The sequence below is a fragment of the Mustela nivalis genome (assembly GCF_964662115.1).
Source record: "Mustela nivalis genome assembly, contig: HAP1_SCAFFOLD_979, whole genome shotgun sequence".
NCBI lineage: Eukaryota > Metazoa > Chordata > Mammalia > Carnivora > Mustelidae > Mustela > Mustela nivalis.
Genome location: NW_028135685.1, coordinates 47916 through 75039, shown reverse-complemented (window position 1 = coordinate 75039; position 27124 = coordinate 47916). Strand labels below are relative to the sequence as shown.

At 64.7% G+C, this 27124-nt stretch overlaps 2 protein-coding genes across 2 annotated transcripts; both read left to right on the top strand.

Annotated features, from left to right (window-relative positions):
• Positions 1 to 260: 260 nt before the first annotated feature.
• Positions 261 to 23479, top strand: SCAMP4 (secretory carrier membrane protein 4). The gene is made up of 7 exons (XM_082750356.1): positions 261 to 330; positions 6608 to 6655; positions 9307 to 9435; positions 9703 to 9859; positions 11017 to 11118; positions 18650 to 18767; positions 20685 to 23479. The coding sequence occupies exons 2-7, from the start codon at positions 6649 to 6651 to the stop codon at positions 20862 to 20864; spliced, it is 693 nt and encodes a 230-aa protein (XP_082606482.1). The 5' UTR covers positions 261 to 330; positions 6608 to 6648; the 3' UTR covers positions 20865 to 23479.
• Positions 3642 to 23479, top strand: ADAT3 (adenosine deaminase tRNA specific 3). The gene is made up of 8 exons (XM_082750355.1): positions 3642 to 3664; positions 3917 to 5270; positions 6608 to 6655; positions 9307 to 9435; positions 9703 to 9859; positions 11017 to 11118; positions 18650 to 18767; positions 20685 to 23479. The coding sequence occupies exon 2, from the start codon at positions 3934 to 3936 to the stop codon at positions 5002 to 5004; it is 1071 nt and encodes a 356-aa protein (XP_082606481.1). The 5' UTR covers positions 3642 to 3664; positions 3917 to 3933; the 3' UTR covers positions 5005 to 5270; positions 6608 to 6655; positions 9307 to 9435; positions 9703 to 9859; positions 11017 to 11118; positions 18650 to 18767; positions 20685 to 23479.
• Positions 23480 to 27124: the final 3645 nt, after the last annotated feature.

Here is a 27124-nt window from a genome sequence, read left to right as displayed (position 1 = left end):
CGGGTCCGCCTCTGCCTCAGTCTCCCTCGTCCGATTTCCCCAACGGCCCCCGCCGCCCCCTTGTCCCCTCCGCCCAGTGGGGTCTCGAACCCTCAACTCAGCTCTCCCCGCGCTCCCGCGTGTCTCGGGAGCGGCGCTCGGGAGATGGGCGGTGCTCCGCGGCCCGGCGCGCAGCCTTGTGGGGATTGTAGTCCCGGTCCCCGCCCCTGTGCCGCGCCGACCCCGCCCCTGGAACTACGCTCCCGTCGTGCCCCGCGGCGCGGGCGGAGGCGGGGCAGGCGGTCGGTTGCTAAGCCTTGGGAGGCGCTGCGCTCGCGTGCGGTTCTTCAGGTAAGCGCGGGGTCCCGGGGTTTCGGCTCTCGCGGCCCCGGCTCCCACGGACGGCGAGCCGGGGTGGTGACGGGCGCGGGGGAAAGCGTATCTCGGCCGGCGGGGGACGCCGGCCGTGCCCGGCGCCAGGAGGCTGCCGGGGGCATCGGCGCGTTGCGCGTGCGCGTGGGGCGGTCGGGCCGCCGGCCGCCGCTGCCCCGCCGTCGACCTTGTGCGCGTGCGCGCGCCCCTGCGGGCGCGGGGGGGAGGCCCCGTACGCCCGGCGGCTCCGCTCGCCCCCCAACCCCCGCGCGCGTGCCTGGGGTCGTCGCGGCCAGCCCCCGCCTCCGGGTCCCGCGCGTGCTGGCGTCCCGCCCCTGCAGGCCTCTCCACGTTGCAAACGGGCGCTGCCCTGGCGCTTACCGACAGCGTGCGTGGCCCGGGGCTTGTCCTGGCCTGGCCCGGCTGCACCCCGCGCGCCCGACCCCCTCGGACGCCCCGCCGTCGGAGAACTCCGTATCAGCAGTGGGGAGCTCGTTAGGGTGCAGATGGCAGCTCCCTGCCTCCCCGCTGGGCCAGGAGCCGCCCGGGTTCCGCCCTCGGAACCAGCACCGAACCAGCACCTCGCGCGCTGCGGGCGGGCCTGGGACTCCAGCCCTGGCTGTCCTGTTCAGGGCTGCCTGCTTTCCAGGGCCAGCTGCGGGTCACTGCCTCCGAGGAGCCCTCCTTGACTCTGCCCACTCACCCTCTCCGCCCCCGGGCATCACTGGACCCGGGCCTGTGTGGGGTCTCGTGTGGGTTTCGTCCCTTTCTGCCTCCGACAGCCCCTCGTGATGGTGTTGGATTTCCGTTTTTCAGAGGGGGACGTTGAGGCTGGGGCTTAGGCCTGGTGCCCCGGGGTTCGCACCCAGCTTCTGGCCTGCCTTCCTAATCCAGTGGGGAGACGGGGCCTCGAGCCTGAGTTTACTGGGTGTTGCCTGCAGGGAGACTCTGCTGCCTGAATCAGTGCCATTTCCTGATTCCCTTGAGCACCAGAGTCTTCGGGACTTCCAGAGCACCCCTTCTGTGGTGGGGCGACACGGGGGGGGGGTAATCCTAAGCTGCCGGGCACTTGTGTTAGGGTCCTATGTCCCTGGCCCACCTGTGGGGCTCCCATGTGCAGTTGAGGCTCCCTCCTCCTGGTCTAGGACTTAGTGCCTGAGGCAGAGGCACTGGGACCCTGCATCGTCGGTTCTGAGCCGGCTGTGGCTGCCCCCGGACGGGCCAGGGTTGGCACTGAGCTGCGTGAGCATAGCAGATGGTGTGCGGGGGGTGTGGAGGCGGCTGGGTGCCTGGAGCCGGGCCTTGATCTCAAGCTTCGGGGATGAGAGAGGAGCCGGGTGCCCCAGAGGCCTCCAGCCCGTACGTCCCTGCTGGCTGAAACAGCCCTGGTGCGCGGACCCTGTTTGCCACTGGACTGGCGCTGCCCTCTGGACGTTGGGCTTGGGAGCTCAGGCGGGGACCTTGTCTCCAGAAGCTGTTCACTCCTTATCTGTGGAACGGGCCCCGGAGGCAGCCCGAGAGCTGGTCGGAGAGCTGGTCGGATCCCGACTCCGCCTTCCCTGCCTGGTGGCTCCAGGAAGTCCTTCCAGCTCACAGAGCCTCGGCTTGTCCTGCAGAAAGGGGCCAGCCCCCGAGCTCCCTTCTGGGTCACTGGGCGGACACGTGGCGGCTGCAGTACCAGCAGCTGTCATCCGAGCCCTAGGGCCTTGTTTGGAGTCTGCTGACTTGGCAACTGCCCGGTGCCCTCACCCCTCCCTTTTTGTTAGTGGCTTCACCGAGGGGCAGTTCACCCATTTAAAATGGACCGATCTGGGCGCCTGGGTGGCTCAGTGGGTTAAGCCGCTGCCTTCGGCTCAGGTCGTGATCTCAGGGTCCTGGGATCGAGTCCCGCGTCGGGCTCTCTGCTCAGCGGGGAGCCTGCTTCCCTCTCTCTCTCTCTCTCTCTGCCTGCCTCTCTGCCTACTTGTGATCTGTCTCTGTCAAATAAATAAATAAAATCTTTTAAAAAAAAATTAAAAAAAAAAAATGACCGATTTGTGGTTTTTAGGACTTTTATGGGGTTGTGGAACCATCATCACAGTCTTGTTCCTGAACACTCCACCCACCCCCAGAAAAGCTCCATCCCCATTCGTAGTCACTTCTTACCCTCCACGAGCCCCTTCCTGTCCGTGGGTGTGTCACACGTGTCGACTCAGCCCGTGTGGCCTTCTGTGTCTGGTTCCCTCCCTGAGTGTTGTGGGCTCGGGGTCTGTCCCCAGGGTGCTTGGGGACACCTCACACCTACCTGCTGGCGGCCAGGGGCTGCTCCCGTGTGTGGGGGCCCCACTGTGTGTAGGGGACCCACTGCGTGTGTCCACTTATCCATCGAAGGACGCTTGGGCCGTGTCCGCGTTCCAGGCGCCCTGAAGGCTCTGCTGAGAGCCCTCGTGTGCTCTTCGTGGTGAACGTGTGTTCTCGGAGCTCCAGGTGCATGGCTGGGTGTGGAGTGGAGCAGCCACAGGTCCGACAGAGACGCTGGGGCTTTGCCACCCTGCCTAGGGGCTGGTACCCCGGCTGGCAGCGTCCCGGGGTAGGCTTCTTTACTTGTCGGCTGTTCTGTTTTCATCAGAGTTGTACTCTCAGTGGGGCAGGTGGGGCGCGTGTTTTGCTGTGGAGACCTGGAGCTTTCGGGGTCCGTGCGGGCTGTGGGGTCCTGAGCGTGGCGTGTGCTGGGGGCGATTTAGAGTCGGCTCCGTGGGCCCTGCTGTGGGCCCTGCCTGGCACGGTGCCGTGCGTGTGCTGGGAGGCCTTCTGCGCCTTCCAGTCCCTCGTGGCTGCCGGCAGCACCCGGGCTCTGCGTGCTGACCCGACGTGTATCATGAGCTCAGGACATAGCTTGGAGGGTGAGGCTGTCCTGTGCCTCCCAGCGGGCCTGGCTGATGAACAGCCGCGGTTAGGGGTGGCCGAGGAGTGGGCTGGGAGGCGTGTCGTGAGACGTGGAAGCCCCCGGTTGTCAGAGGGGATTCCAGCCCTTCCCTGTCCACAGAGAAGGGGGCCGGTCTGCCCCAGATGCCAGCCGGCTGTGTGGTGTGGGCACGTGGGGGCAGCAAGGATCCCCCACAGTCGCGTCGAGATGACCAGGAATTGGGGTCTGACCTTATCCGTGGCGGTCCCGACCACCAGGGGCACGATGCGAGGTCCGGACGTGATGTTACACGTTCTAGAAGCTGCCGTTCCCAAAGCGCAGAGAGGCAGGGGGAATGAGTGCTGGGACCTGGCGACCGGCCGGCGTGAAGACGAGTCCTGAGACCGTCCGTGGTCTTTTTCTCACTGGGTGAGACCTGGCGTGCATGTCCACAGTGGCCCGTGCCCCAGGGAGGCAGAAGGTCAGTGCTGGGCTGAGTTCTGCAGACCAGGACTTGGCGGGATGTGAGCCCCAGCGCGGCCACCGGTGCACTCCGTGTGCGCGGACTCGGACGAGCCTTCGGATTCCGCACGCTCCCGGGACCAGGGTCGGATTGCCGCGCTCTGCCGGGGCCTCTGCAGCCGACGGATGAATGTCTGCTCCGGTCTCTGTCTCCCACAGTCGGAGCCGTGCCGAGGATGGAGGCAGCCCCGGGCCTTGGGGAGCAGCGTGTGGACGGCAACACCGGGAGCCCGGAGCCCGAGCCCGAGCCTGAGCCGTGGCAAGCCGTCCCGGTCCTGTCCGAGCAGCAGTCCAGGGACGTGGAGCTGGTACTGGCCTACGCTGCGCCCATCCTGGACAAGCGGCAAACGTCGCGGCTTCTCAAGGAGGTGTCAGCCGTGCACCCACTGCCCGCGCAGCCTCACCTGAAGAGGGTGCGGCCCAGCCACCGCGCCGGCCCGCATGCGCTCGAGATGCTGCTGTGCCTGGCGGGGCCAGCCGCCGGGGCCAGGTCGCTCGCCGAGCTCCTCCCGCAGCCGGCCGTGGACCCTCGTGGCCTGGGACAGCCCTTCCTGGTGCCTGTGCCGGCCCGGCCACCCCTGACCAGAGGCCAGTTCGAGGAGGCGCGTGCCTACTGGCCCACGTCCTTCCACGAGGATAGGCAGGTGACACGCGCCTTGGCCGGGCGGCTGTTCTCGGCGCAGGAGCGCACGGCGATGCAGGCCCACATGGAGCGGGCCGTGTGGGCAGCGCACCAGGCAGCCGCCAGGGGCCTCAGGGCGGTGGGAGCTGTGGTGGTGGACCCGTCCTCTGGCCGCGTGCTGGCCACGGGCCACGACTGCAGCAGCAGAGCCCGCCCCCTGCTGCACGCCACCATGGTGTGTATTGACCTGGTGGCTCAGGGCCAGGGCCGTGGCGCCTATGACCTCGGCCCCTTCCCCGCCTGCTCCTTCGCCCCGGCCGGTGCCCCCCAGGCTGTCCGTGTGGGCTCTGTGCGCAAGCTGGACGAGGACGGGGACGCGTGCACGGACAGCCTCCCCTATGTGTGCACGGGCTATGACCTGTACGTCACCCGCGAGCCCTGTGCCATGTGCGCCATGGCCCTGGTGCACTCGCGTGTGCAGCGCGTCTTCTACGGCGCCCCCTCGCCCGACGGCGCCCTGGGCACCCGTTTCCGCATCCACGCCCGGCCCGACCTCAACCACCGCTTCCAGGTGTTCCGTGGGGTCCTGGAGGCCCAGTGCCGCCGGCTGGACCCTGACTCCTAGGCACCGGCAGCTCGGCTCCCTCAGACTGCAGCGCCAGGCCTCCGCCTCTCACTGTCCTGCTGGCGCGTGGGGACACGTTCCTGCCCCAACGGAGCTTTTCCCCGGGCTTGAGCTTCGTGCGGTCCAGCCTGGGCAGGGGGCTGGGCCCTCGGACTTCCTTCTCCAGCCACCTCTTGCCCCAAGCCCGAGGGTCCGCTGGGACAGGATCCCCTTTGTTCTGGGTCTGGAAACGGCTCTGCTTGTGAAAATAAATAGCCCCAAACCAGGTTGGTGTCTGTTGACAGAGGCGGGGACCGTGGTAGGCAAGGGTCCTTGGATCAGGTGACCACTTTTGTCAAGGTTTGGGGTTTATATGCGGGAAGGGGAGCTCCTGAGCCATGTGGGGGACACGTGCTGGCCTAGGGGGCACCTCCTGGCCTGTGTCCTGGTTCTGGAAGGGTGGAGCTGGCCCTGGGGTGTTGACACAGGGCGGGGGTGGCCTGCACTCCGTTCCCTGAATGGCTGCTTCTGGTCGCGGTGCCGTTTCCCGTGCTTCAGGTGGGGCCAGCTGGGGGTCTTCCCCAGAGCAGTTAGTAGAACCAGCGTGTGCAGACTTGGGGTCCCTGTGGGGCCTAGTTCATCCCTGCTCTGAGCTTCCCCTGGAGCCCGGGGGTCTGCCCCAGCCCCCCCCCCCCGCCCAGCCCACAGGCACAGGGCAGGGGAGGGGGTCTGCCTGCAGGCCAGTGCCACGGATGGGCAGTGCCGTGGATTTGTGAGCCCACCCGGAATGTGGGCACGGAGGGCTGGGCTGGGCCGGACCAGAGGGTATCCCGGGGGTGTGTGGGGAGTGGACTGTGGGAGCTCACTGTCAGTGGAACCTTGTCACCTCGAAAGTGCGTCTGGGAGCTGTCTGTAGGTTCTCAGTGTTGGGGACGGTGAGGCCTGGGTGGGCCCTGGGCATGGCCCCGTGAGCCTAGCTTCTGTCCTGGTGATGGCCGTGCCCACCCGTAGGGCCCTCAGGGGACCGGCAGAGTCCCCACAGGTGTACGTGTTGGTGGCAGCCTGCTCCGCGAGGCTCCTCCGTGATGCCGGCTCCCCTGGTTCCGTGTAGGAAGGGCCGCCAGTGGCCAGCTGCGTCCCCAGTTGCCTCAGGTCGCTGCGAGGCCCTTAGCTCCGTCAGGCTTGCAGGGGCAAGGGTGCAGACCACAGAGGCCATGCGACTCGTGCGATGTCACTCAGCACTGAGCGTGGACCCAGTTCTCAGTGGCGCTGAGGAGGTGCTCGGAGCTGTTCATGGATAAAGAGGGAGCTTGGGGGTTGGTGGGGACAGGGAGGTGGCGTGGGTCCACGGGGTCCCAGGAACATGTTGGTTCTGGCCGGCTGTGTGTTGGGGCAGCAGGCCGACCCCCATTCTGCCAGCACGGACACTGCCCGGGAGGCTCTGCAGGCAGCACGTGGGGCCGGCCTAACCGGTTTGGGGTGCCCTTTGGGACCAGAGCACGGAATCCCCCGGGGCAGCCTGGAGCTGAGGCCTCTAGCCGGGGTTGCTGCTGAGCGTGCAGCTGGGGTCGGGGTCCCCCAGCAGCCTTGAGGGACCTCCTGACTGTGGCTGTCTCCCCTCTAGGTGGCCCTAGGCTTCTGTCCCGCCCAGTTGTCACAGCGGAAATGTCTGGTGAGTCTCACCCAGAGGTCCTGCGGTGGGGGGGTCCTGTGGGTGGGGTCCCCTAGTGTCCAGACCCACCCTGACAACCCCCCCGGGGGCACACGCCGGTCTCTTCCTCCCGTGGAGGGTGTTGGGGTCCGTTCCTCGCTCTGAGCGGACGGGAGGGCGATGCCGGTTTCTGTGGGGATTGTCCGCTTGCCCCAGGCTCTCTGCCCCGGGGCCCATTTGGTCGTGGACATCACCGGGAGGTGTGAGGTTTGGGCGTCTGGGTTCATGCCTGCGTGTGTCACTCACTCTGTCACAGGCGTGCCCACCTCGTCCCTCTCAGAAGGGGGGGTGGGATGTGCAGGTACAGTGAGGGGGCCCTGGGGCCCCAAGGCCACGGCGCGGGGCCGGAGTGCACACCGTCCGCCCACGTTCACCCCCGCCCTGTGTGTGGAGTTAGCTTCAGCTTCGCCCCCGTCCTCGGGTGGAGGGCGGGGTGGGGCGCTGGGTGCTTGAGGTCATCCGGCTGCTGGTGGCACTGGGATTTGAACCCAGGCTCCTGAGGGCCGAGTCTACACAGAACGTGTCCCAGGGCTTCTTATTTGCCAAGAAAATAGGGTTTCAAAGGGATGTGATTTGGGGGTTTTCACCTCTGGGCCGCAGCCTGACCACGGGAAGCGTCACCCTGTCCTTGCTGTGGGCGGCAGGCGGGGGGGGGGGTCGGACCTCCAGGAAGGAGAGGTGCTGGTGGCCGAGGGAGCAGCGGGGCGGGGGGCCGGGTGGGTCCTTGTTGGGGCCTTGGGCAGGAGCCGTGAAGGGTGGCGACCAGGGACTGTGGCATGGAAGCTGGGGGCCCGTGCTGGGGCCCTTCTCCCACACCTGATCACAGAGGCTGAGTTCAGAGCAGGATCAGCTCCTCTCTCTGCTCAGGCTTGGAACCCGAGGCTTCCTGCCTCCTGTGGTCATGCCTCAGGGCTCTGCGGCCAGTAAGGTGCAGTTTGCCTCCGCCTCCGCCTCCGCCTCTCCACCCTTCCCTGGTCCCTGGGCTCCCGCTGCCTCTCCATCCGCACACACGGACGCCCTCCCCCGGAGCCCAGGGCCTCTTCTTTTCACTTCCTGGAGTCTCTGTTTAAGTACCAACTTTTTTTTTTTTCTTTTTAAGATGTTATTTGTTGGAGCACACAAGCAGGGGAGAGGGGCAGAGAGAAGCAGGCTCCTCCGAGTGAGGCTCGATCCCAGGATGCGGGATCATGACCTGAGCCTCAGGCAGACACTTAGCAGGCGGGGCTCACCTGATGGCTCTTTACGGGTGAGCTCCACGCCCGGTGTAGAGCACAGTGCAGGGCTCGAACTCACCACCGCGAGATCGAGAGCTGAGACCAAGAGTCAGATGCTCGGCGGGCTGAGCCAGCCAGGCGCCCCGGCCCTCCCGGTGGAGCACAGCTAACCACCCTCCCCCGCAGCATTTCCTGGCTCGCCCCTCTTGCTCAGTCACTGTGATTACTGTCAGCGTCCCCCCGCCAGGAAGGCAGCCCCCCTCTGGCTTTGGTTCACGGCCTGGCCCTCCGAGGTGCTCAGGAGGCGTCCGGCCACAGAGGTGACATCTTCCAAACGCTGTGGTTGGCGTGGACCATGCCGTGCTCAGGCTAAACCCTGTCCCCGGAAGACACGTCCCGTCTTTCCACACCTGTGAAGCAGGGTCGTGTTTGGAAGCGGAGCCGCTGTGGGTGTAGTTAGTGGAGGGTGTCACACTAGATAGGGTAGCCGTGATGCGGTGGCAGGTGTTCCCATAAGGACATGGGAGATGGCCATTTGTCACTGACGCAGGCCATGTGGCCGCACGCCAAGGGCTGCCTGCAGCCCCAGGCGCTAGGAGAGGCAGGAGGGACCCTCCTGTGGAGCCCCCGGGGCGGCGCGGCCCCACCACAGCCTGAGCTCAGACTTCTGGGCTAAAGTGCTGTGGTTGGAACCCGGGGCTGGTGGGCATGTGTCTGAGCTGCCCCAGGAAGCGCGTGCCTTTGGAGGGCCAGAACGTTCCATGGCGTGGGGTGCTGGCAGCTTTGGGCTCTGCGCGTCTCTCCAGCTGCTCTTCCGGATCGCCACAGCCGAGGGGGTTGAACCACGTTCACCGGGGCGCCTGGCGGCTCCATCAGTGAGACGGCTGCCTTCAGCTCAGGTCATGATCCCGGGGTCCTGGGATGGAGCCCCGCATCGGGCTCCCTGCTCGCTGGGGAGCCTGCTTCTCCCTCTCCCCCTCTGCCTGTGCTTCTTTCTCTAATAAAATCTTAAAAAAAAACCCAAAAAACCCACATTTATCATCTCATGTTGTGAAGTCAGGAGTCCTAAAACCCCAGCGCGGGCAGGGCTGGTCCCCCCGGGGCTCAGGGAGACCCGACTCCTGCCCTTGCCTGGCCCGCGGCCCCCCATCCTCCCCGCCGGCAGCGCCGGGTCTGCCCATCTCCGGGACCCCCGCCCTCTGCCTCCCTCTCATGAGGACCTGGTGAGGACGCCGGGCGCCCGGGAACCCAGGGTCACCCCCGGCTCGCGGCCCTGACGAGGTCCCCTCTGCCGCGGCAGGGGACACGTCTGCAGGTTGACAGGGATGGGGACGTGTTTGGGGCGGTCACTGAGGCCCCCCGCCTGGTATCGTTCCTTGGTGTTTTGTGTCCCTGCAGAAAAGGAGAACAACTTCCCGCCGCTGCCCAGGTTTATCCCCCTGAAGCCCTGTTTCTACCAGAACTTCTCGGACGAGATCCCCATCGAGCACCAGCTCCTGGTGAAGAGGATCTACCGGCTGTGGCTGTGTGAGCGGGCGGGGCGGGGCGGGGCGGGGCCTCCCTGCACCCCTCTGACCCCCGCCGGGACAGCCCCACCATGAACTTGGTCCCATCCTCAGGCGGAGGGAGCGCGGATTTGGGGCTCAACCTCGCCTTTCTGACAGTGATGTGCTCTGAGCCCTCGTCTGGCTCTGCGACGCCGGTGCTGACCAGAGCCCGGCCCCGCTTTCCCGGGGGTGGGAGGCACCCAGGCCCGCTGCCCTGGAGCCCACTCACTCTCCGTCCCCTCCCCAGTCTACTGTGCCACGCTGGCGGTGAACCTCGTGGCCTGCCTGGCCTGGTGGATCGGAGGCGGCTCGGGAGCCAACTTCGGCCTGGCCTTGCTGTGGCTGCTGCTCTTCTCCCCCTGCGGCTACGTGTGCTGGTTCCGGCCGGCCTACAAGGCCTTCCGGTGAGTGCGGGCCCGGCCGGCGCAGGGGACGGCCAGACGCGCGACCCTGTGTGCTCGGGGCCTGCGTCCTCAGACGTCCGTGTCTGAGACCGTCCGGTGGGGTTGGGGGACGGCTTGTGTCCGGGGTGGCCGTCTAGACGCCGGCAAGGGTGGTCTGGTTTGTCCTGTAGGGATTGAATCGAGAGGCCGTTCCCGTAGCTGCCCACCCGCTCGTGTCTTCAGAAGGTTTTGGCACCATCACTCTGTGTAGTTCCAGAACATTCCCTCAGCCCCTAGGCAACCCTGTCCCATCAGCCATCACCCCAGCCCCACCCCCACGAGCCCCGTCCCCATCCATGGAGGGGCCTCATCTGGGCGTGTCACACGCGTGGACTCACACCCCGTGGGGCCTTCTGTGTCTGGTTCCCTCCCTCAGTGTTGTGGGCTCGGGGTCGTCCCCGGGGCAGTGCGTGGTGGCGCCTCACTCCTGCCGGGGGCCAAGGGACACTCCGGTGTGCGGGGGATGCACTGGGTGTTCGCAAGCAGCTCTAGGCTTCTGTGGACCTTCACCCCAGCAGGCCCCCTGTTCCTCAGGACCTGCCGTGTTTGCCCCTTGATGGTTCCCGAATCCCGGGCTCAGGGACTCTGCCAGCGCCCTGAGGCCCTCCGGGGTGGGGGCGTAAGAACTAGAGACCCACCCGGCTGCCGAAGCTGGAAGGAGCCGTTCTTCCGGGTTCCGGGCCAGCTCAGGCAGCCTCGCTCAGCAATGCTTGCGGCATGCGGACGGCCTGGGAGCGCCCTGCCTCCTCCCACGGCCCTGGGGGTCCTGCTGGCCCCGTGCTCCTTCAGTGACCTGGAGGTCGCCTGTGCCACGGCCCCATTGGCAACCGTCCGTGTCTTCTGCAGAGCCTACGGGGCGCCCTAAGTCTGTGACACGCTTCCTCCCCGGGTCACTCTTCAGCGACCTTGTGGCCGTCGTCGCTCACCGTGAAACCCCTCCATTCCTCCGCAGCCGGGACTCTGTCCGGGGACAGCAGTTTTTCCCGGAGAGGCCGGTGTGGCCCGTGGAGTCCCCGCCCGGTCGGAGTCCCCGTGTGCTGGCGCGCTGGGGCCGGCACCTCCTCGGTCCCGCCGTGCGCACGCGGCCTGCGTGACGGCTGTGCTCTCTCCCTCCGCAGCGCCGACAGCTCCTTCAACTTCATGGCCTTCTTCTTCATCTTCGGAGCCCAGTTTGTCCTGACCGTCATCCAGGCCGTCGGCTTTGCGGGATGGGGCGCATGGTGAGCCGGGTGCGGGCTGCCGCGCGGGGGTGGTGCGGTCCCCGTGGGGCGGGGGGTGACAACGCGGTCCCCGTGGGGCGGGTGCGGCTCCAGCCTCCCAGGGTGTGAGGGACGGTGTGTGAGTACTCCGGTGGCCCTGGAGGGCTGGGGCTGGGTCTGCTGCCCGTGCCCATCGGGGCCTGCCCCTGGGGGTCCTGGGACGCACTCCCAGCTCCTCCGGGAGGCTGATAGGTGTGTCCCTGGACGCGTGTCCGGGAGGAGCGGCTCTGCGGACAGCAAGAGGCCCCCCAGGACAGCTGCCTGTGACCCTGCTGTCAGGAGAGAGCTAGGCTTTTTGTCTTTTAAGGTTTATACCCAGGTCTGCAGCTGCCGTCACAAGTTAGGACAAATTTAGCGACTTAAACAGACTCATTTCACAATTCTGGGGTCAGGAGTCTGACGTGGGCCTCATGAGGCCAAAACCCTGGTGCTGGCAGGGCTGGTCCCCCCGGGGCTCAGGGAGACCCGGCTCCTGCCTTTTCCTAGCCCGCGGCCCCCTCCAGCCTCCTGCGCTGCGCAGGGTCTGCCCGTCTCCCGGACCCCCGCTCTCTGCCTCCCTCTTGTGAGGACCTGGTGAGGACGCCGGGCGCCCCAGGAACCCAGGGTCACCCCCAGCTCGGGGCCCTGATGAGGTTCCCTCTGCTCTGGGAAGGGACACGTCCCAGCTCCCAGGACGAGAATGTGGGTGCCTGTGGGGCTGCTAGCTGGTCGCAGGTCGTGTCTTTGGCGTGGAGTGTCCCGTGGGCTGCTCGAGGCTGCTGGTGTGTGTGCTCGGCCTTGTCAGAGGTCTGGAAGCCTGTCTCTGCTCAGGTGTGCCCCGTTGGCCTCTCGGTTGGCATCCCTTGGGGTGTTCGTGGCCTCCTGACCTGCCCCTCAGCGCCTTCCTGGTGTCCGTCCCCTCCTGTGTGTTCTGCTCCCCGTTACAAAGTCCGCGAGTCACCTGCTCTCACCTGGGATTGTTTCCCGAAGAGCCTCCCTGGGGCTTCCTGGTGTTGCTTCTCTCCTGCCTGCTGAGCAGATGAGCTCCGCGTGGACCCTTGGTTTCGGCTTCCTCCCAGATCTGGGTCTGGAGGACCGGTGAAGGGCTGTCATTGGGGTCCCAGGTGCAGGGATGTGCCAGGAGGACCTCAGGGCCCAGCAGATGGTTTTCCTATGGCCATGGTTTATACAGACAGAGGACAGAGGACAGGAACCAAAGTGAGCTCAGGGCAGGGGTGTGGGGGGCGGGGACACCAGGCGGGAGCTTCCAGAGCCTTCTCCCGGGGTGTCCCACAGGACACGCTTAGTTCCCTCCAAACGAGAGCGCGCCGTGCGTGTGTGCTGTGGTCTCCAGGGGCTGGCAGAGACCCAGCGCCGGGTTCTCCGCGGGGTCGGTCTCGTGGGCCCGTCAGCCCGGCTCGGGGAGGGGAGCAGATGCTCAGCCTGAGCCTCACGTCTGCACGGACAGTTCAGGGACCAGAGACCCCAGCAGCGAGACTGGCCAGAGCCCACAGTCCGGTTCCAGACGCCGCGGAGGGCCAGCCTCGCGAGCCGGCCAGTGGCGGGGCGGGCTCCGGCCCTCCGTGCGAGCTCTTTTCCGTCCGGTGTCACCCCACCCCGGTTTCCACGTTGTCCCCAGGGCCCGGCTTGTAGAGAGAGGACGGTAATCTCTGTCCCTGCTGGAGTGCTGGCCAGGCAGGGCTGGGGACAGGTGACCAACCAGCTGGGGAGCCGGGGCAGAGAGCCGCTCTGAAGCGGTTCCTGTCCTGAAGGACCGGAGGGGGAGGGAGGGGGCACAGCACCCAGCGTGCGGCTCCAGGCCTGCCTGCTCTCACGGACGGCTGTCGCTGCTCCCGTTCTGTTGCTGGGCGCTGGGCCCGCGCAGGTGGTGAAGGGCTGTCATTGGGGTCCTCCTGGCTCTGCCTTCTTGGAACGTTCGTTGGGGTGGCTGGGATCCCTCCGAGCTCCTTGGCCTCCCCGGGGCTCGGTGCAGGGAATGGGGACCCTGGGGTGCTGGTCTGCCGACCCACATTCCCTTTGGGAGCCCAGCCCAGGGTGACTGCGCCCCTCTGGTCCCTGGTGGCCCACTGCCAGGGGACGGGTATCTGCGGCTGCAAGTGTGGCCGTCCCTGGTCTTGGCCTTCTGACGGGACACACAGCGGCCAGCTGTGCGGTGTTCCTCGGGGGGTGGTCTCGGGGCGCCCCTGCCTGCCCAGCATCCTAAGGGTCTGTCGCTCCCACACGGGACATTTCTGCGAACGCCTCCCTGGGGGCCTGGAGAGGAAAAGCACTCTGAGACACACGAGTGTCCTTCGTTCGTACGTGTCTGTCCAAGCCCCCGGTGCTGCTTCGTGTCTGGGAAGCCGGCCTCGACCCCTCCGCGCCCTCCTCTGGCTTTCGTTCTTGCTCCTTTACTCGGCGTTTTCGGGGCGCCTGGCTGGCTCGCTCGGGGGGGCTTGCGACGCCTCGTGGGTTCCAGCCCCGTGTGGGGCGTGGAGCCCACTTCTAAATTCAAGGAATTTTATAAAAAGCTCTTTAAGTTATAGTTTATCTTTTTTTCTAAGTGCTCTCTTTGGCGAGGGGGTTTGCGATCACGCCTCTGACGCGCAGCCTGGGGGGGACCCCCTCGGGGGCGGCAGCTGCATGTGCTTGGCCGTCACCTGGCCGAGGTCAGGAAAGGCGGGACCGTCCCGCGGAGGGGCAGAGGAGGCTGAAAGAGGCTAGTCGTGTGCTCTGCATCCCGTGTCCTTTGGGTCTCTGGCGCGTGCTCCAGGCCTGGGCGCCGCCGTAGGGTTCGGATGGGTCCACCCTTGGGCTGGGCCCTGTCCCTGCCCCCAGCCCCCCAGACTGCTCTGGGAGCCCCCCCTCCCAGGATTGCGGAGGGGGAGGCTCTGGGGCCGGCGCTGAGCCCTGGGGCAAACCAGGGGAGGGGACCGGCCTGTCCCCACAGGGGGGAGACGGTGGGAAGGAGCCCGAAGACTGGGAGCAGCCGGGCCCACCAGGCGCCCCCAGTAGGGTTTCCGTGTTGGGCCTCTTTGGGGTTTCCAGGGAAGCGGAGAGAAGGATGGTGCGCCTGTGGCCGTCGCGCCCGTGGGCCTCGGACAGGCCTTTGCCGCTGCTGGAGGCCCGCACGGGTGCAGCGCTGCCGTCCGCTGGGCCGTCGTCGGCAGCCCCACGTGGCCACGGGTGTCCTTCTGTTCCCACGTGGGGTTTAACTACGTTCGGGTCGGCCGCCTGTGCCCGTGGGGTGTGCGCGCTTCCGTGGCCGGCCCTCCCCGGGCTCTGCCCCGCGCCCGCCCTCCCTTTCCAGCTCGTTTGTGGGAACGGAGGCTTCCTTGCCCTGCGCTTCCCGAGTTTGGTTTGCTGTTTTGTTTTTTTAAAATTAAAAAAAAATTTTTTTTTTTTAAAGATTTTATTTATATATTTGACAGAGAGAGATCACAAGTAGGCAGAGAGGCAGGCAGAGAGAAGAGGAAGCAGGCTTCCTGCTGAGCAGAGAGCCCGATGCGGGGCTCGATCCCAGGACCCTGAGATCATGACCTGAGCCGAAGGCAGCGGCTTAACCCACTGAGCCACCCAGGCGCCCCTAAAATTTAAAAAAAATTTTTAATTTCTTATTAACATATAACATGTTATTTGCTTCAGGGGCACAGGTCTGTGAATGGTCAGGCTCACACACTTGGCAGCACTCACCATAGTACATACCCTCCCCAAGGTCCAAAACCCCACCCCCGCCCCCTCCCCACCTCCGCCCAGCAACCTTCTGTTTGTTTTGTGAGATTAAGGGTCTCTTATGAGGGGCACCTGGGCGGCTCAGTGGGTTAAAGCCGCTGCCTTCGGCTCAGGTCATGATCTCAGGGTCCTGGGATCGAGCCCCACATCGGGCTCTCTGCTCAGCGGGGAGCCTGCTTCCTCCTCTCTCTCTGCCTACTTGTGATCTCTGTCTGTCCAATAAATAAATAAAATCTTTAAAAAGTCTATGGTTTGTCTCGCTTCAGTGCCATCGTGTTTCATGTTTTCCTTCCTTGCCCCCAGGCCCCCACAGTCCCTCTCACCTTTCCCACATCAGGGGGATCGTATGATAATTGTTTTTCTCCGAGTGACTGACTTCACTCAGCATAATACCCTCTAGTTCCACCCACGTCATTGCAAACGGCAAGATTTCATTTCTTTTGAAGGCTGCGTGGGAGTCCGTTGTGTATAAACACTACATCTTTCTTATCCGTCCATCTGCTGACGGACATCTAGGCTCTCTCCGTAGTTTGCCTCTTGTGGACTTTGCTGCTGTGAACATTGGGGTGCACGTGCCCCTTCGGATCACTACATTAGTATCTTTAGGGTAAATACCCAGTAGTGCGATTGCTGGGTCGTAGGGTAGCTCTGTTTTTTAAGTTTTTGAGGAACCTCCATGCTGTTGTCCACAGTGGCCGCACCGGCTTGCATTCCCACCCACAGTGCAGGAGGCTCCCCTTTCTCCGCATCCTCGCCAGCATCTGTTGTTGCCTGACTTGTTAATTTTAGCCGTTCTGACCGGTGTGAGGTGGCATCTCAATGTGGGTTTTTTTTGTTTTGTTTTTTTAGGATTTTATTTATTTATTTGACAGAGAGAGATCACAAGTAGGCAGAGAGGCAGGCAGAGAGAGAGAGAGAGAGAGGGAAGCAGGCTCCCCGCTGAGCAGAGAGCCCGATGAGGGGCTCGATCAAGGACCCTGGGACCATGACCTGAGCCGAAGGCAGCGGCTTTAACCCACGGAGCCCCCCAGGCACCCCTTCGCTGTGGTTTTGATCTGTATGTCCCTGACGCCGAGTGATGGGGAGCACTTCTTCATGTGTCTGTTGGCCATCTGGCTGTCTTTGCAGAAATGTCTGTTCATGTCTTCTGCCCCTTTCTTGATTGGATTTTTTGTTCTCTGGGTGTTGAATTTTCTAAGCTCTTTACAGATTTTGGACACTAGCCCTTTATCGGGTATGTCGTTTGCGAGTATCCTCTCCCGTTCTGTTGTCTTTTGGTTTTGTTGACTGTTTCCTCCACTGTGCAAAAGCTCTTGATCTCGATGAAGTCCCAAGAGTTCCTTTTTGCCCTGGCTTCCCTGGCCTTTGGTGCTGTTCCTAGGAAGAAGTTGGTGCGGCTGAGGTCGAAGAGGTCGCTGCCTGTGTTCTCAAGGATTGGGGTGAATTCCTCCCTCACGCCGAGGTCTTTCATCCATTCGGAGTCTGTTTCCGTGTGTGGAGTAAGGACATGGTCTGGTTTCATTTTTCTGCATGTGGCTGTCCAATCCGCAGTTTGGTTTTTAGAGTAATGGCGGTAGTGAGCCCCCCATCACAGGCCAGAAATTCACTCTCACAGTGGACAGCTTGGTGGCTTTTGTGCACCCTCAAGAGTGTGCACCCGTCATTTCTGTTTAGTTGAGGAAGGTTTCATCTCCCCGAGGCAGCCCCGTCCCCATCAGCCGTCACCCCCTCACCAGCCCCCGGCCCCCACAAGTCCCCTTCCCGTCCGTGGAGGAGCCTGGTCTGGCCGTGTCACACGCGTGCACTCACACCCCGTGTGGCCTCCTGTGTCTGGTTCCCTCCCTGAGCGTCGTGGGCTCGGGGTCGGTCCCTGGGGCAGCGTGTGGAGGCCTCGCTCCTGCTGGGGCCGGGGACACTGCTGTGCGTGGGGGGCATGCTGTGTGCTTCCGTCCGTGCCCACCAGCGTCGGGGGTTGCTCTATGTGAGCTGCCTGCCCTTGTTGACACAGGGGTGACACGTGTCTCCATGTCTCGCGTGTGTGCTGGTGGCGGGGCTGCACTTCTGGGGGGTCTCCGCTCCGTCTCTCACGCCGTGTCCTCCCCTCCCTGGTCCCCCCCGCGGGAGCCCCCGGCGCCCCTCGTGCCCTCCCTGAGCCCTGCCCTCCGGCTCCTCCCCGCTGCCACCGTGGACGCCTTGGCTTCTTCCTGACCTGGACGGCTCGTGGCAGGCTCTGTCGTTCATTGAGTTGTAGCTGATGGAGACCAGTGTGTCCCCTACTGTCCCTGGAGCCTGGGTGGTCACCCATACATGAGATGTTTCTCCGTCCTGGTCCTGCGGGGAGGCTGGGGCCGTGGAGCAGGTCCCCCGGCCCGCATTCCTGCCTGCGCGTGCCTTCACCTCCCCCAGAGACCGCAGACCTCAGGCTGGGACCCCGCCTGTCTGACCCCTCTTTCCGGGCCGCAGACCTGCTGGGAGGACCCTGGTCCCGAGGGTGACTCTCCCCCACTGCCCCTCCCAGGAGCCTCCGACCACCTGTCGCCCGCCTGGACCGTCCAGCCACCTGGCTCGGCCCCACACTGCGTCCCCTGCCCGGCCGAGGTGCCCTCCCCAGTGGCTTTCCCAGCCCCCTACTGAGTGGGAGCAGGTGGCAGGTCTGTCCCTAGTGCCCAGCACAGAGTGAGCCTGCGGCTCCGGCTCCTCGGCCGCCCCCGTGTCACGTACTTGGGTTGGGAGGACTTGCGGCTTCCCTTTTGCTGAGAACGTGACGCGGTCCCCGGAGCACGCTTCCGAGAAAACCACGCGTGTTCCTGCGCCAGCGCCCACCCTGCTGCCCGAGACGCAAGGACACTCGACGACAGGCGCGGGCGGCCTCTGGAGACCCGGGGCTCGGCCTCCTGCGTGGGGCACGGCGAGGCTCGTATGGGGGCGGCGGGACGCAGCCTTTCGCTTCTCGGGAGCGCTGCCGCAGGGCTGTAGGCGGCAGGGCACGTGTGACCGCGGGGGCCTGGACCCGGCACGCCTGGCTGGCTGGCCCGTGGAACACGGGGCTGCCCGCGGAGCAGCTGGAGGGCCTGAACGGGGCATGTGGGGTAGCTGGCAGCCGCGGACGAGTCCTGACTTCCTGGCTCCTGCTTGGTCTTCTACGTCCCTGAAGCGCAAGTCATTTCCTGCCTCTCGGCCCTAGAGGCAGGTGCGGATGTGTGTCCACACGTGCTTGGGACAGAACGTGCCTCACGCAGTCCTGCTGTACCGAGGGCTCTTTAACTCTTCTGCCCTCTCGCTTCCTGCACACCACCTCAGCATCCATCGTGAGGCTGTGGCACACCAGGCATCTGTGTTCCCTCCAGCCGGGGAACGTTTAGGGCCCCCCGGCTTTTCATGGTGACTCGTGATTCTGTGGTGTAAATTCTTAGGAGCACAAGAGCTGGGTGCGGCCATGAGCGCGTAGAGCTTAGTGTGGTAACTGCCGCTGCCCCGCATAGGGCCACGCTCCCTCCAGGGCAGGGCTTCTCTCCACAGCCCCTTGCACACGCCACGCTTGCCTGTGTGGCAGGGGAACGCAGTGACTCCGTTCTAGCGTGTGTTCCTTGTTGCTGGGTTTGAGCGTCTTTTTGTGTGTTCATTGTTCCCTGCAAGTCCCCATACCAATCACCCATTTCCTTGTTAGTTGTTTATTTTTTTTTTTGTTGATTTGTTGGTGATCTTTACATATGGAGGATACTGGGCTCCTTGTTTGGTGGATGTGCTGGCACCCATGCTCGCTCTCTTTGGCCCCTTGTAGTGGTTGGTTGGCGGCAGTCGGGTTCTTCCAGACCAGTGTCGGGGCTGCTGTGGTCATGCTGCTCCCAGCCATCATGTTCTCCATGTCCGCTGCCATGATGGCCATTGCAATCATCAAGGTAAGTCCTCTGGGTTCGGAGACTTCTAGCATCTTCCCACGCATGCCGTCGCCCTAGCCCCCGAGCCCCGGGAGCTCGTCTCATCCCCGTTTAAGGAGCGAGAGACTGAGTGTCCGGGAACGAGCTGACCGTTACTCAAGCAAGCTTGGGCGAACAGCATAGTGGAGGCCGCTGATGGCCGCATCTGCCTTCGGGGACACCATATGCCAGAGTCCCCAGCACATGCGTGGCCCGGGGTGTGCTCCACGCTGCCCAATTTGGCCGCCGCTGGATGCTGGCCGCCAAGTACAGTTAAATTGAGATTAAGTAAAAGTAAAAATTGGCGGGCGCCTACCACACCCACCTCATCTCGGGTACTTGCCGGCTGTGTGGGGCTGGTGGGCCGTCTCCACCGCCACGGAAAGTTCCCATGGGCAGGACGGCTCCGGGCGCTCGGAGACTGCGGCAGAATGGTCACCGTGCAGCCCCGTGGAAGCCGGCAGGCACGCGGCCGTGGGGGACACCAGGCCTGAGCCCCTGCACCTGGCTGTCTGAGAATGAACACAGAAGCATTGTTCCGCACCCCCCGCCCCGTGTGCACCCCAAATGCTTTCAGCTGTGTGGACAGTCGGGGGTGTGTGGAGGGACCTGTGGGACCCACGAGTGTGCGCGCAGACGCATGGCGAGTGAACCTGAATGTGGTTCCGGGATCGAGTTCGCATGGGGCGATGTTTGCAACCAGGGACTTTCGCGCAGCTGCAAACATCTGAAATTAGAAAGTAGATGCTAACTGAAGGCGCCTGTGGGGACAGAAAAGAAAGATTCATGGACTCAAATAGAGTGTGTTCTTCCTAAGCAGCGACACCACGCCTGTGTCCGTCCCCAGGCCCAGGTGCAGGGGTGTACCGGGAGGTCCCCAGAGCGCAGCAGATGGTTTTCCTATGGCTGTGGCGTATACAGACAGAGGACAGGAAGCAAAATGAGCTCAGGCCAGGGGTGTGGGGGGCGGGGACACCAGGCGGGAGCTTCCAGAACCTTCTCCCGGGGTGTCCCACAGGACACACTTAGTTTCCCCCCAAACGAGACAGCGCCGTGCGTGTGTGCTGTGGTCTCCGGGGGCTGGCAGAGACCCAGCGCCGGGTTGTCCGCGGGGTCGGTCTCGCGGGCCCGTCTGCTTGGCTCAGGCCAGGAACCCCGACTCGGGAAGGGGAGCAGGTGCTCAGCTCGAGCCTCGCGTCCACACAGACGGTTCGGGGACCCGAGCCCCCCAGCAGGGTCGGGTGGCTGAGGCTGGCCGGAGCCCGCAATCCGGTTCCAGATGCCGCGGAGGGCCATCCTCGCAAGTGGCCGGTGGGGAGGGCGGGCTCCGGAGGGCGGGCTCCGGCTGCCTGTGCGAGCTCTCTGTCTGTCCCCCCCCGCACTGAGAGGGCAGAGAGGGTATTTAAGAGTCACGGAGCAGCAGGAGCACCCCCGTGAGCGACGGGGTTCGCTCCACCGGTCAGCAGAGCACCCAGTTGAAATGCCAGTTTTCGCCTGCGGAGTTTTCCAGAATTTCTAGAGCTTCCAGCCCTGGCCCACGTTCCTTGCGCTGTCGTGGGGAGTCAGTCCTTCCTGGCGGTCTCTGGCTAGGAGACCATGGGCCACAGAGAGGGCGTGGGGTGCAGGGCGCCCGCGTCAGGCGGCCCAAGAGCCCGGCCCCAGAGCAGGGCAGGAGAGCAGTGCTGGCGGCCACACACGGCAGCAGCCGGGGGGACCGTGGCGGTGGATCAGGCCGGCGCCCTCCGAGGCCGCCATGTCGGCTCTGGCGTTTTCTGACGCGTCCGGGGAGCTGTTTCTGTGGCTTCTGTGACTCCTGCGAGAGGTCCTGCCGTGAACACAAGCGGGTCTTGTCGCCTGCCACAGACTCAGTTTGGATTCTCTCTGCCTCTGTGCCTGTAGGTGCACAGGATCTACCGGGGGGCTGGCGGAAGCTTCCAGAAGGCGCAGACTGAGTGGAACACAGGCGCGTGGCGGAACCCACCGTCCCGGGAGGCTCAGTACAACAACTTCTCGGGGAACAGCCTGCCCGAGTATCCCACTGTGCCCAGCTACCCGGCGGCCGGCAGCCAGTGGCCTTAGAGGAGCCGCCGCCTCCCTGCCCGGCCGCCCCCACTGCCCTCTCCCCTCCCCGGCCAGGGCGGCGGCGCCCGCGCGCACCCAGAGACCCACACGCACGCCTCTCACCTCCGGGAGCGGCCGTCCTTGTGAGCGGCGCCCGGAAGCTGCCCGGCAGGAGGACGCTGTCTCCCCGGAGGTCTCCGCGGCGCCCACTGCAGGCCTCCCTGACGAGGAAGGGCAGCAGGCCCGCTGCCTGCCTTCTGGAGCTGACGGCGCAGAGCGGGACTCCGCTGGGCGTCCCCTCGGCCCTTCTCGTCCCCTCGTTCCTGTCCCTACAGGCGACGCTTGGCCGGGTCTTCCGTGTTCTTGTCCTCTGTGTCCCGGTCCGCCTGCAGCCAGAGAGCTCCTGTGCACAGTCCTGCGGAGTCTGCCAGAGCCGATGAGCCGCCTGGGTGCCGTGGTCTGAGCCCCTGTCCGTCTGTCCATCTGCCCCTTGGGCTCTGTGCAGGGCCGTTGGCCGGCCTGCCCGCAGCGGCTCTCCTGCGAACGTGGAGCAGACATCTGTCGAGATCCGGAACCTGGGGTGGAACCCCTCTGGGGGAGGATGGGGGCCACCGCCTGGGCCGGCTGCCTGGAGCCTGCGGCCACACAGCCCCTCCTGAGCTGCAGGAAGCGGGAGGCGGAATTTCTCAGGAGCTTGGCCTTGAAGAAGGAAAGAAGTTGTGCGAAATCTGTGCCTTAGTGAGGAATCTCATCGAAACGTCACTTTTCTCCCCTCTGACCCTGTAGCTCCTGAGACAAAGGACCGAGCACCCCGTGGGCATCTCGGCAGCGCCCTTGCGTGCGGACAGGCCGGACAGGCCCTGGTGGCCCCCCAGCCCTTCCTGGCCAGGCTCCCCAGGCACCCCGAGTGCTACCCCTCGGCCCCTGGCTGGCCGCCCTGGGGTAGGACAGGGGCCCTCTGCATCACACACTGCCGCGCCGGACGCCGGCCCCCCAGCAGCCCCGGCCAGCCAGGCTCGTTCTGTGCTCTCCACACCCACGCCTGCTTGCTTCAGCTCCTTGTGCCAAGCACCACGTGGTGTCCAACGGCAGCCGTGGTCCCTGCACATGCACCCAGGCCTGGGTCCCCTTAGGTCTCAAGCCATGGGTGTCCCCCAAACGTCCCCAAGCCAGCCTCTGCGACAGGCACACACTGCACTGACCGTGGGGCAGGGTAGCCTGCGGAGCAGGTGTGGCCCACGGTAGGAAGCCCGCACGCAGGCACCTTTGTTACTCCGGAATGGGGATGTTACGGGAGAGGATCCTGGAAGTCAGTCCCGTAGTCCGTCCTGCATCACGGAGCCTCTGCGGGGCTGTTAGGGGTGCACGGCCCGCTGCCCTAGCCACGCCATGCCGCCCCTGCCTGTGGACCCTGCCCCGCACAGCCGCACCCCAGCGGTCCGCGAGCCACCATGGTGCGTGTGCTTCTCGTTTCAGTCAACTTGCTGTTTTATGCCCCGCTCTTTTAACTTGAAAAGGGAATTGTGCAGAAAATGAGAAACCAGCATCGCTCACTTTGAAGAGAAGGTAACGGTAGACGTGGCAGGAAGAGGAACGGGAGAGCCTCCCGGGGCTCCTGGCGTGGACACCCCGCATGGACACGGCGGGAGGGCGGGAGTCCTTCTCCACGGGACACTTCGCCAGCACAGGAGGAGACCAGATCCACAGAGAACCCCACCGAGCCCCAAGCAGATGGCCTGGGCTGCCTTGTCCCCCCCCCCACAGATTTATGTGTTGATGTCCTAGTGCCCAGCAGCTCAAAATGGGAAATTATCTGGAAATGGGGTGGTTGCAGGGGTACTTAGTTAAGGTGAGGTCACCCCGAAGTCACGTGGGCCCTAAAACAATGTAGGAGAGAAACCCCGTGGAGACGGGGCTGATGCTTCTACAGCATGCCAAGGTGACCAGTGACCCCCTTGCCCCCGCCCCGCCCCGTGAAGCTTGGGTGCCTGGCACAGGTTCTCCCCCAGCAGGAACCACCCCTGTGACTCTCCTGGGGCCACGCCCTCCCGAGGCTCCCAGCAGATGCTAGGGCAACGAAACAGGGTGCCGGGGTATGCTGTGGCGTGGGGACGCACCTGTCCATGTGTCGGACCCCTGAGTGCATGGACGGACGGAGAGCAGGTTGCCCTGGGCTGGGTGGGGAGACCAGACTGACAACGGCAAGAAGGGGGGAATGTGCGCCCTTGGCTCCCGGGGGCCTGGAAGGACGCAGCTTGGGGCTGGAGTTGAGAGACTGGGACCCGTTGTGCGGGTGACCGCGTCGCAGAACCACAGGTAGGGCTTAAACCGCGGGTGCCTCCCCCCACCTTCCGGAGGGCAGAGCCCGGGGTCTGCAGTGGGGTGATGCTGGTGCCCCAAGGACCACGGCTCCCGGGGCTCCGTGCTCCCATGTCTGGGGGGCCTGGCTTGCAAGAGGACGGTGTCCATGGGGCGGCGTCCCCACGGCAAGCTCCAAGGAAGGGCCCTCCCTGCCTGTCCTAGCCGAATCCTAACACTAGGTTAGTGTTCAAGACAATTTAAAAACGTTTCTTAATGTCATCTAAAAATGTTCATTATACTTCAACATTAAAAAATAACGTTTTTTAGAGAAAGGGATGAGTGGCATTCTTTTCATTTTTACGGAAAGGGCGGCTGGATTCTCTGTTGGGACCTCTTTGGGCCCACCGTGAAGAGTGGGGACAAAAGGTGTCAGGGAGACCAGAGCGAGGGGGTCTGTGGGGAGGCATCAGTGGGCAGGTCACGGCCGCGGGCAGGCGGGGCTCAGTCCCCTGCGACCCTCCGGAAGGCACAGACCGGTCCCCGGCTGTCCGTCTTGTGTCTGGGGGTCTGAGGGCCTGGGCCCTGCCCTCTGGTGGAGCGAGGTGTGTGCTGCGCTGTGCGCGCGCCTCTGCGTTTTCTGACGAGGTGAACTGGGTTCTTTTATGTTGAAGTCCCAGCCCCCCGGGACCCCAGGAGGTGACCTTCTTTCGAAGTGGTCACCGAAGGAGTACTTTTCCAAGGTAAGGTGAGGCCATAAGGCGTAGCGTGGTCCCAATCCAGTATGATAATAGGAAGGGGACATGTGGGCCCAGACAGGCAGGGGAAGCCCTGAGAAGCTGGGGGACCTGGGACAGGTTTTCCCCCAGTAGGAGCCAGCCCTGTGACCCCTCGTCTCCGGCAGACGCCGGGAGCTGGGATCTCCACATACCTTTGTGGGAACCACCGTTCAATCCCTAACAGTGGCCAGTCTGGGTCCACGTCTACAGGGGTTTCCTGGGACTGCCACGTTCGTATCGCAGACTGTGTGGCCCGAAACAACTCATCCTAAATTCTGGAGCCCAGAGCCTGAAATCAAGGTGTCGCCGGGTCCATGCTCCGTGCGGGGGCTCCAGGAGCCCCTCGGTCTGTGGCTGACCCCTCCAGTGTCCGCTGTTTGTTCTCTTCCATTTTTTAGAAAAGGATTCTATTTATTTATTTGACGGACAGAGACCACAAGTAGGCAGAGAGGCAGGGGTGGGCTGGGGAGGGGAAGCAGGCTCCCCCCGCCACCCCAGCAGAGAGCCCAGTGGGCTGATCCCAGGACACTGGGATCACTACCTGAGCCGAAGGCAGAGTTTTAACCCACTGTGCCACATGGGCGCCCCTCTCTTCCATTTAAAAAATATATATATATGTAGAGAGTGTATGAGTGGGGAAGGGGTGGACGGTGAGCCTCTCCAGCACACTCTGTGCTGAGCGCAGAGCCCCATGCTGGGCTCGATCCTACGACTCCGCCTCCGAGATCATGACCTGAGCCCCCTCTGAGTCCCACGCTTCACTGAGCGAGCCACCCAGGCGCCCCATGTGTTGTCTTACGAGGACACCAGCCATTGACATAGAGCCCACCCTCACACAGCGTGACCTCCTCTGAATTCACCAGTGCAAAGACCCTATTTCCAAATAAGGTCCCATTTGAGGTTCCAGGTGGATGTGAATTTTGGGGGGTGGCACCGCTCAATTCTCTAACTTGCCCAGGCCTTGGCCCCTAGGAGTGAAGGAGCTCCTCGGCTGGGATCTTTGGTGGCCGTGGCACATTGCACGTCCCCTGCCCTGGTTTCCGGGAGGCCTGGGTGCCCCGGCGCATGCTCACCCCAGTGTGTCTCGGCACTGCGGGAGGCAGACACACACTAGCAGGAGACCACCATCTGGGTCGCATGGACACAGGCAGGCAGGGGCCCCTCCTCTCAGGAACCCAAGAGTCACCGCAGATGGGCTTGCTCTGGGCCAATCAGAAGCAGCCTGGGGCCACATGGTAGAGCCCTGGTGGCTGGGGTCTGTTTTCAGAGGATGGGGGCCCGCTGGGTGAGGGGGTGTTGGGTGTCTGCTCACGGGCTGCCCCTCACACATTTTCTGGCCTTGGGATCCCCCGGAGCTCACAGCATCCCGAGAGTGTGCTTTGACTCGCCCCAGCTGGGGTTGCAGAACTCCTGCCATGGCCCAGACACGAGCAAGTCACCTCCCCTTTATAAATAAAGCTCAGTGTCCGCTTCTGGAATATGCGAATGTGCCAGTCCGCGTCCCTGCCCCATAGTGGGGGCACAGCCTGGCTGCAGGGAGCGGGACCCGACTCAGTTCCACAAAAGTGGACCTGTGGGCTGGCCTTGGACCCCAGGAGCCCGGCCTGCCTCCTCCAGGGGTCGGAGAACACAAGGGGTCGCTGCCCGCCCATCTCCTCTCTGAAATCCCGCAGCTGTCTGGGACTTAGGGGCGGCTGGGATTTCGGCCGGCTTTCCCCGGTGGGGTGATGGGCAACGGGAGCGACAGGCTCAACCTCTCCAGGAGGTTCTTACTGCCCTGAGAGCTCCAGCAGGGCCCCTTCCCATACCAGCTTTCCCCAATGGTGTCCCCAGGATCAAAGCTAAAAGGAGGCAGGCACCTGCGGGCCACCTTCAAAGTGGGTTAGAAAAGAGGAAGCACAAAAGGCCTTTTGCTTTTTCAAAGTCTCCAAGTGGTGACAGAGACGTTCAGCGGACGGTCCTTTATTCTCGAGCTTGTGATTCCCACGCTGCACCGGGGGGTTATGGAGCGTCCTACCCTGCAGACGTGGAGAACCAGAGAGGGCCGGCGACCTGCGCGGAGTCACACAGCCTTTTCCTGGCACCGCCCCAGCCTCGGCCTCACTTTCTTCCTTCAGCGGCCTGGGATGTCGCTTCCCACAGGAGCAAGGCTGCAGGGTCAGGCTGGGCAGGGGTCAGACGCCGCCAGCAAGGACAGCACGGCCACGTGTGACCTGGGCTTCCTGGAGGCGGGCACGTTGCCGTGGGACAGAAGGATGGGTCGCAGGGTTGCAAGAGCCCTGGCTCGGGGAGTCCCAGAGGGGCCAGGCTGGGCCTCGCGCCGCCGACAAAATCCAAAGGCGGAGAAGGGGGCGGCGGCAAAGCACGGTTTCAGGGGACACTGGGCCGACAGCGGACGGGCGCTCAGCACGGTCTCCCCAGCGGGGACAGCACTGCCCGGCGTCTCGACGGCCACTGGGGAGGGCGGCCCGCGGGTCGTGTAGGGTGCAGCGAGGTCTACGGACGGGCTCCGCAGGGTCTCTGGCCTGAGCCGGCGAGGACTGCGGCGGTTAACGGCGGCGCACGTGCTCGGTCACCACGGCCGGCTCCGCGGGCCCCGCGAGGCCGGCCGCCGCCTCCGCCCCGGCCCTGCAGCGCCGGTCCGCCGTGGACCCCCTCCTCGGCCTCCCGCCTGGCCACCGCGGCCGGACAACGGCCCGAGCTCCGATGCCGTCGTCCTCCCGCAGGGCTGAGCTCTGGGTCACTGTGCCCCGCGCGGTCCCCGTAGCCCCCCCGAGCACGCCGGCGGACTCCCGGGAGGTCAGCGCTCCACCCTGCAGGGGAGCCTGCTGGGGGCGGGGGGAGGGGGAGCGGCCCAAGCCCCGCCCCCCGGCCCGCCCGCCCGGCCGCCTCTCCGAGGGCTCCCGCTAGCCCTGCAAGCCCCGCCCCGCTGCCGCCATCGCCCGAAGCCCCGCCCCGCGGCACCGCCCCGCCGTGACGTCAGGTGGCGAGACCGTGACGTCACAGAAGCGCGGCGGGCGGCCGCCACGCGTCGCCATGGCAACGGCGGGCGGGCCCGGGCGAACGGCGGGAGTCCCGCTCCCCCCCCCCTCCCCGAGCCCGGAGTGTGGACGCGGCCCAGCTCCTTCCTCACACGTGCGCGCGCGCGCCTCACACGACCCCGCCCCGCCCCACCCAGCCCTGCGGGGCGCGCGCCTCCAG

Excerpts from the sequence above, each read along its gene's own strand:
- ADAT3 (XM_082750355.1), top strand. The coding sequence starts at position 3,934 with ATGGAGGCAGCCCCGGGCCTTGGGGAGCAGCGTGTGGACGGCAACACC.
- SCAMP4 (XM_082750356.1), top strand. Across the intron at positions 9,436-9,702 it reads GATCTACCGGCTGTGGCTGT|TCTACTGTGCCACGCTGGCG; the intron begins GTGAGCGGGCGG and ends TCCCCTCCCCAG. Across the intron at positions 9,860-11,016 it reads CCGGCCTACAAGGCCTTCCG|CGCCGACAGCTCCTTCAACT; the intron begins GTGAGTGCGGGC and ends CTCCCTCCGCAG.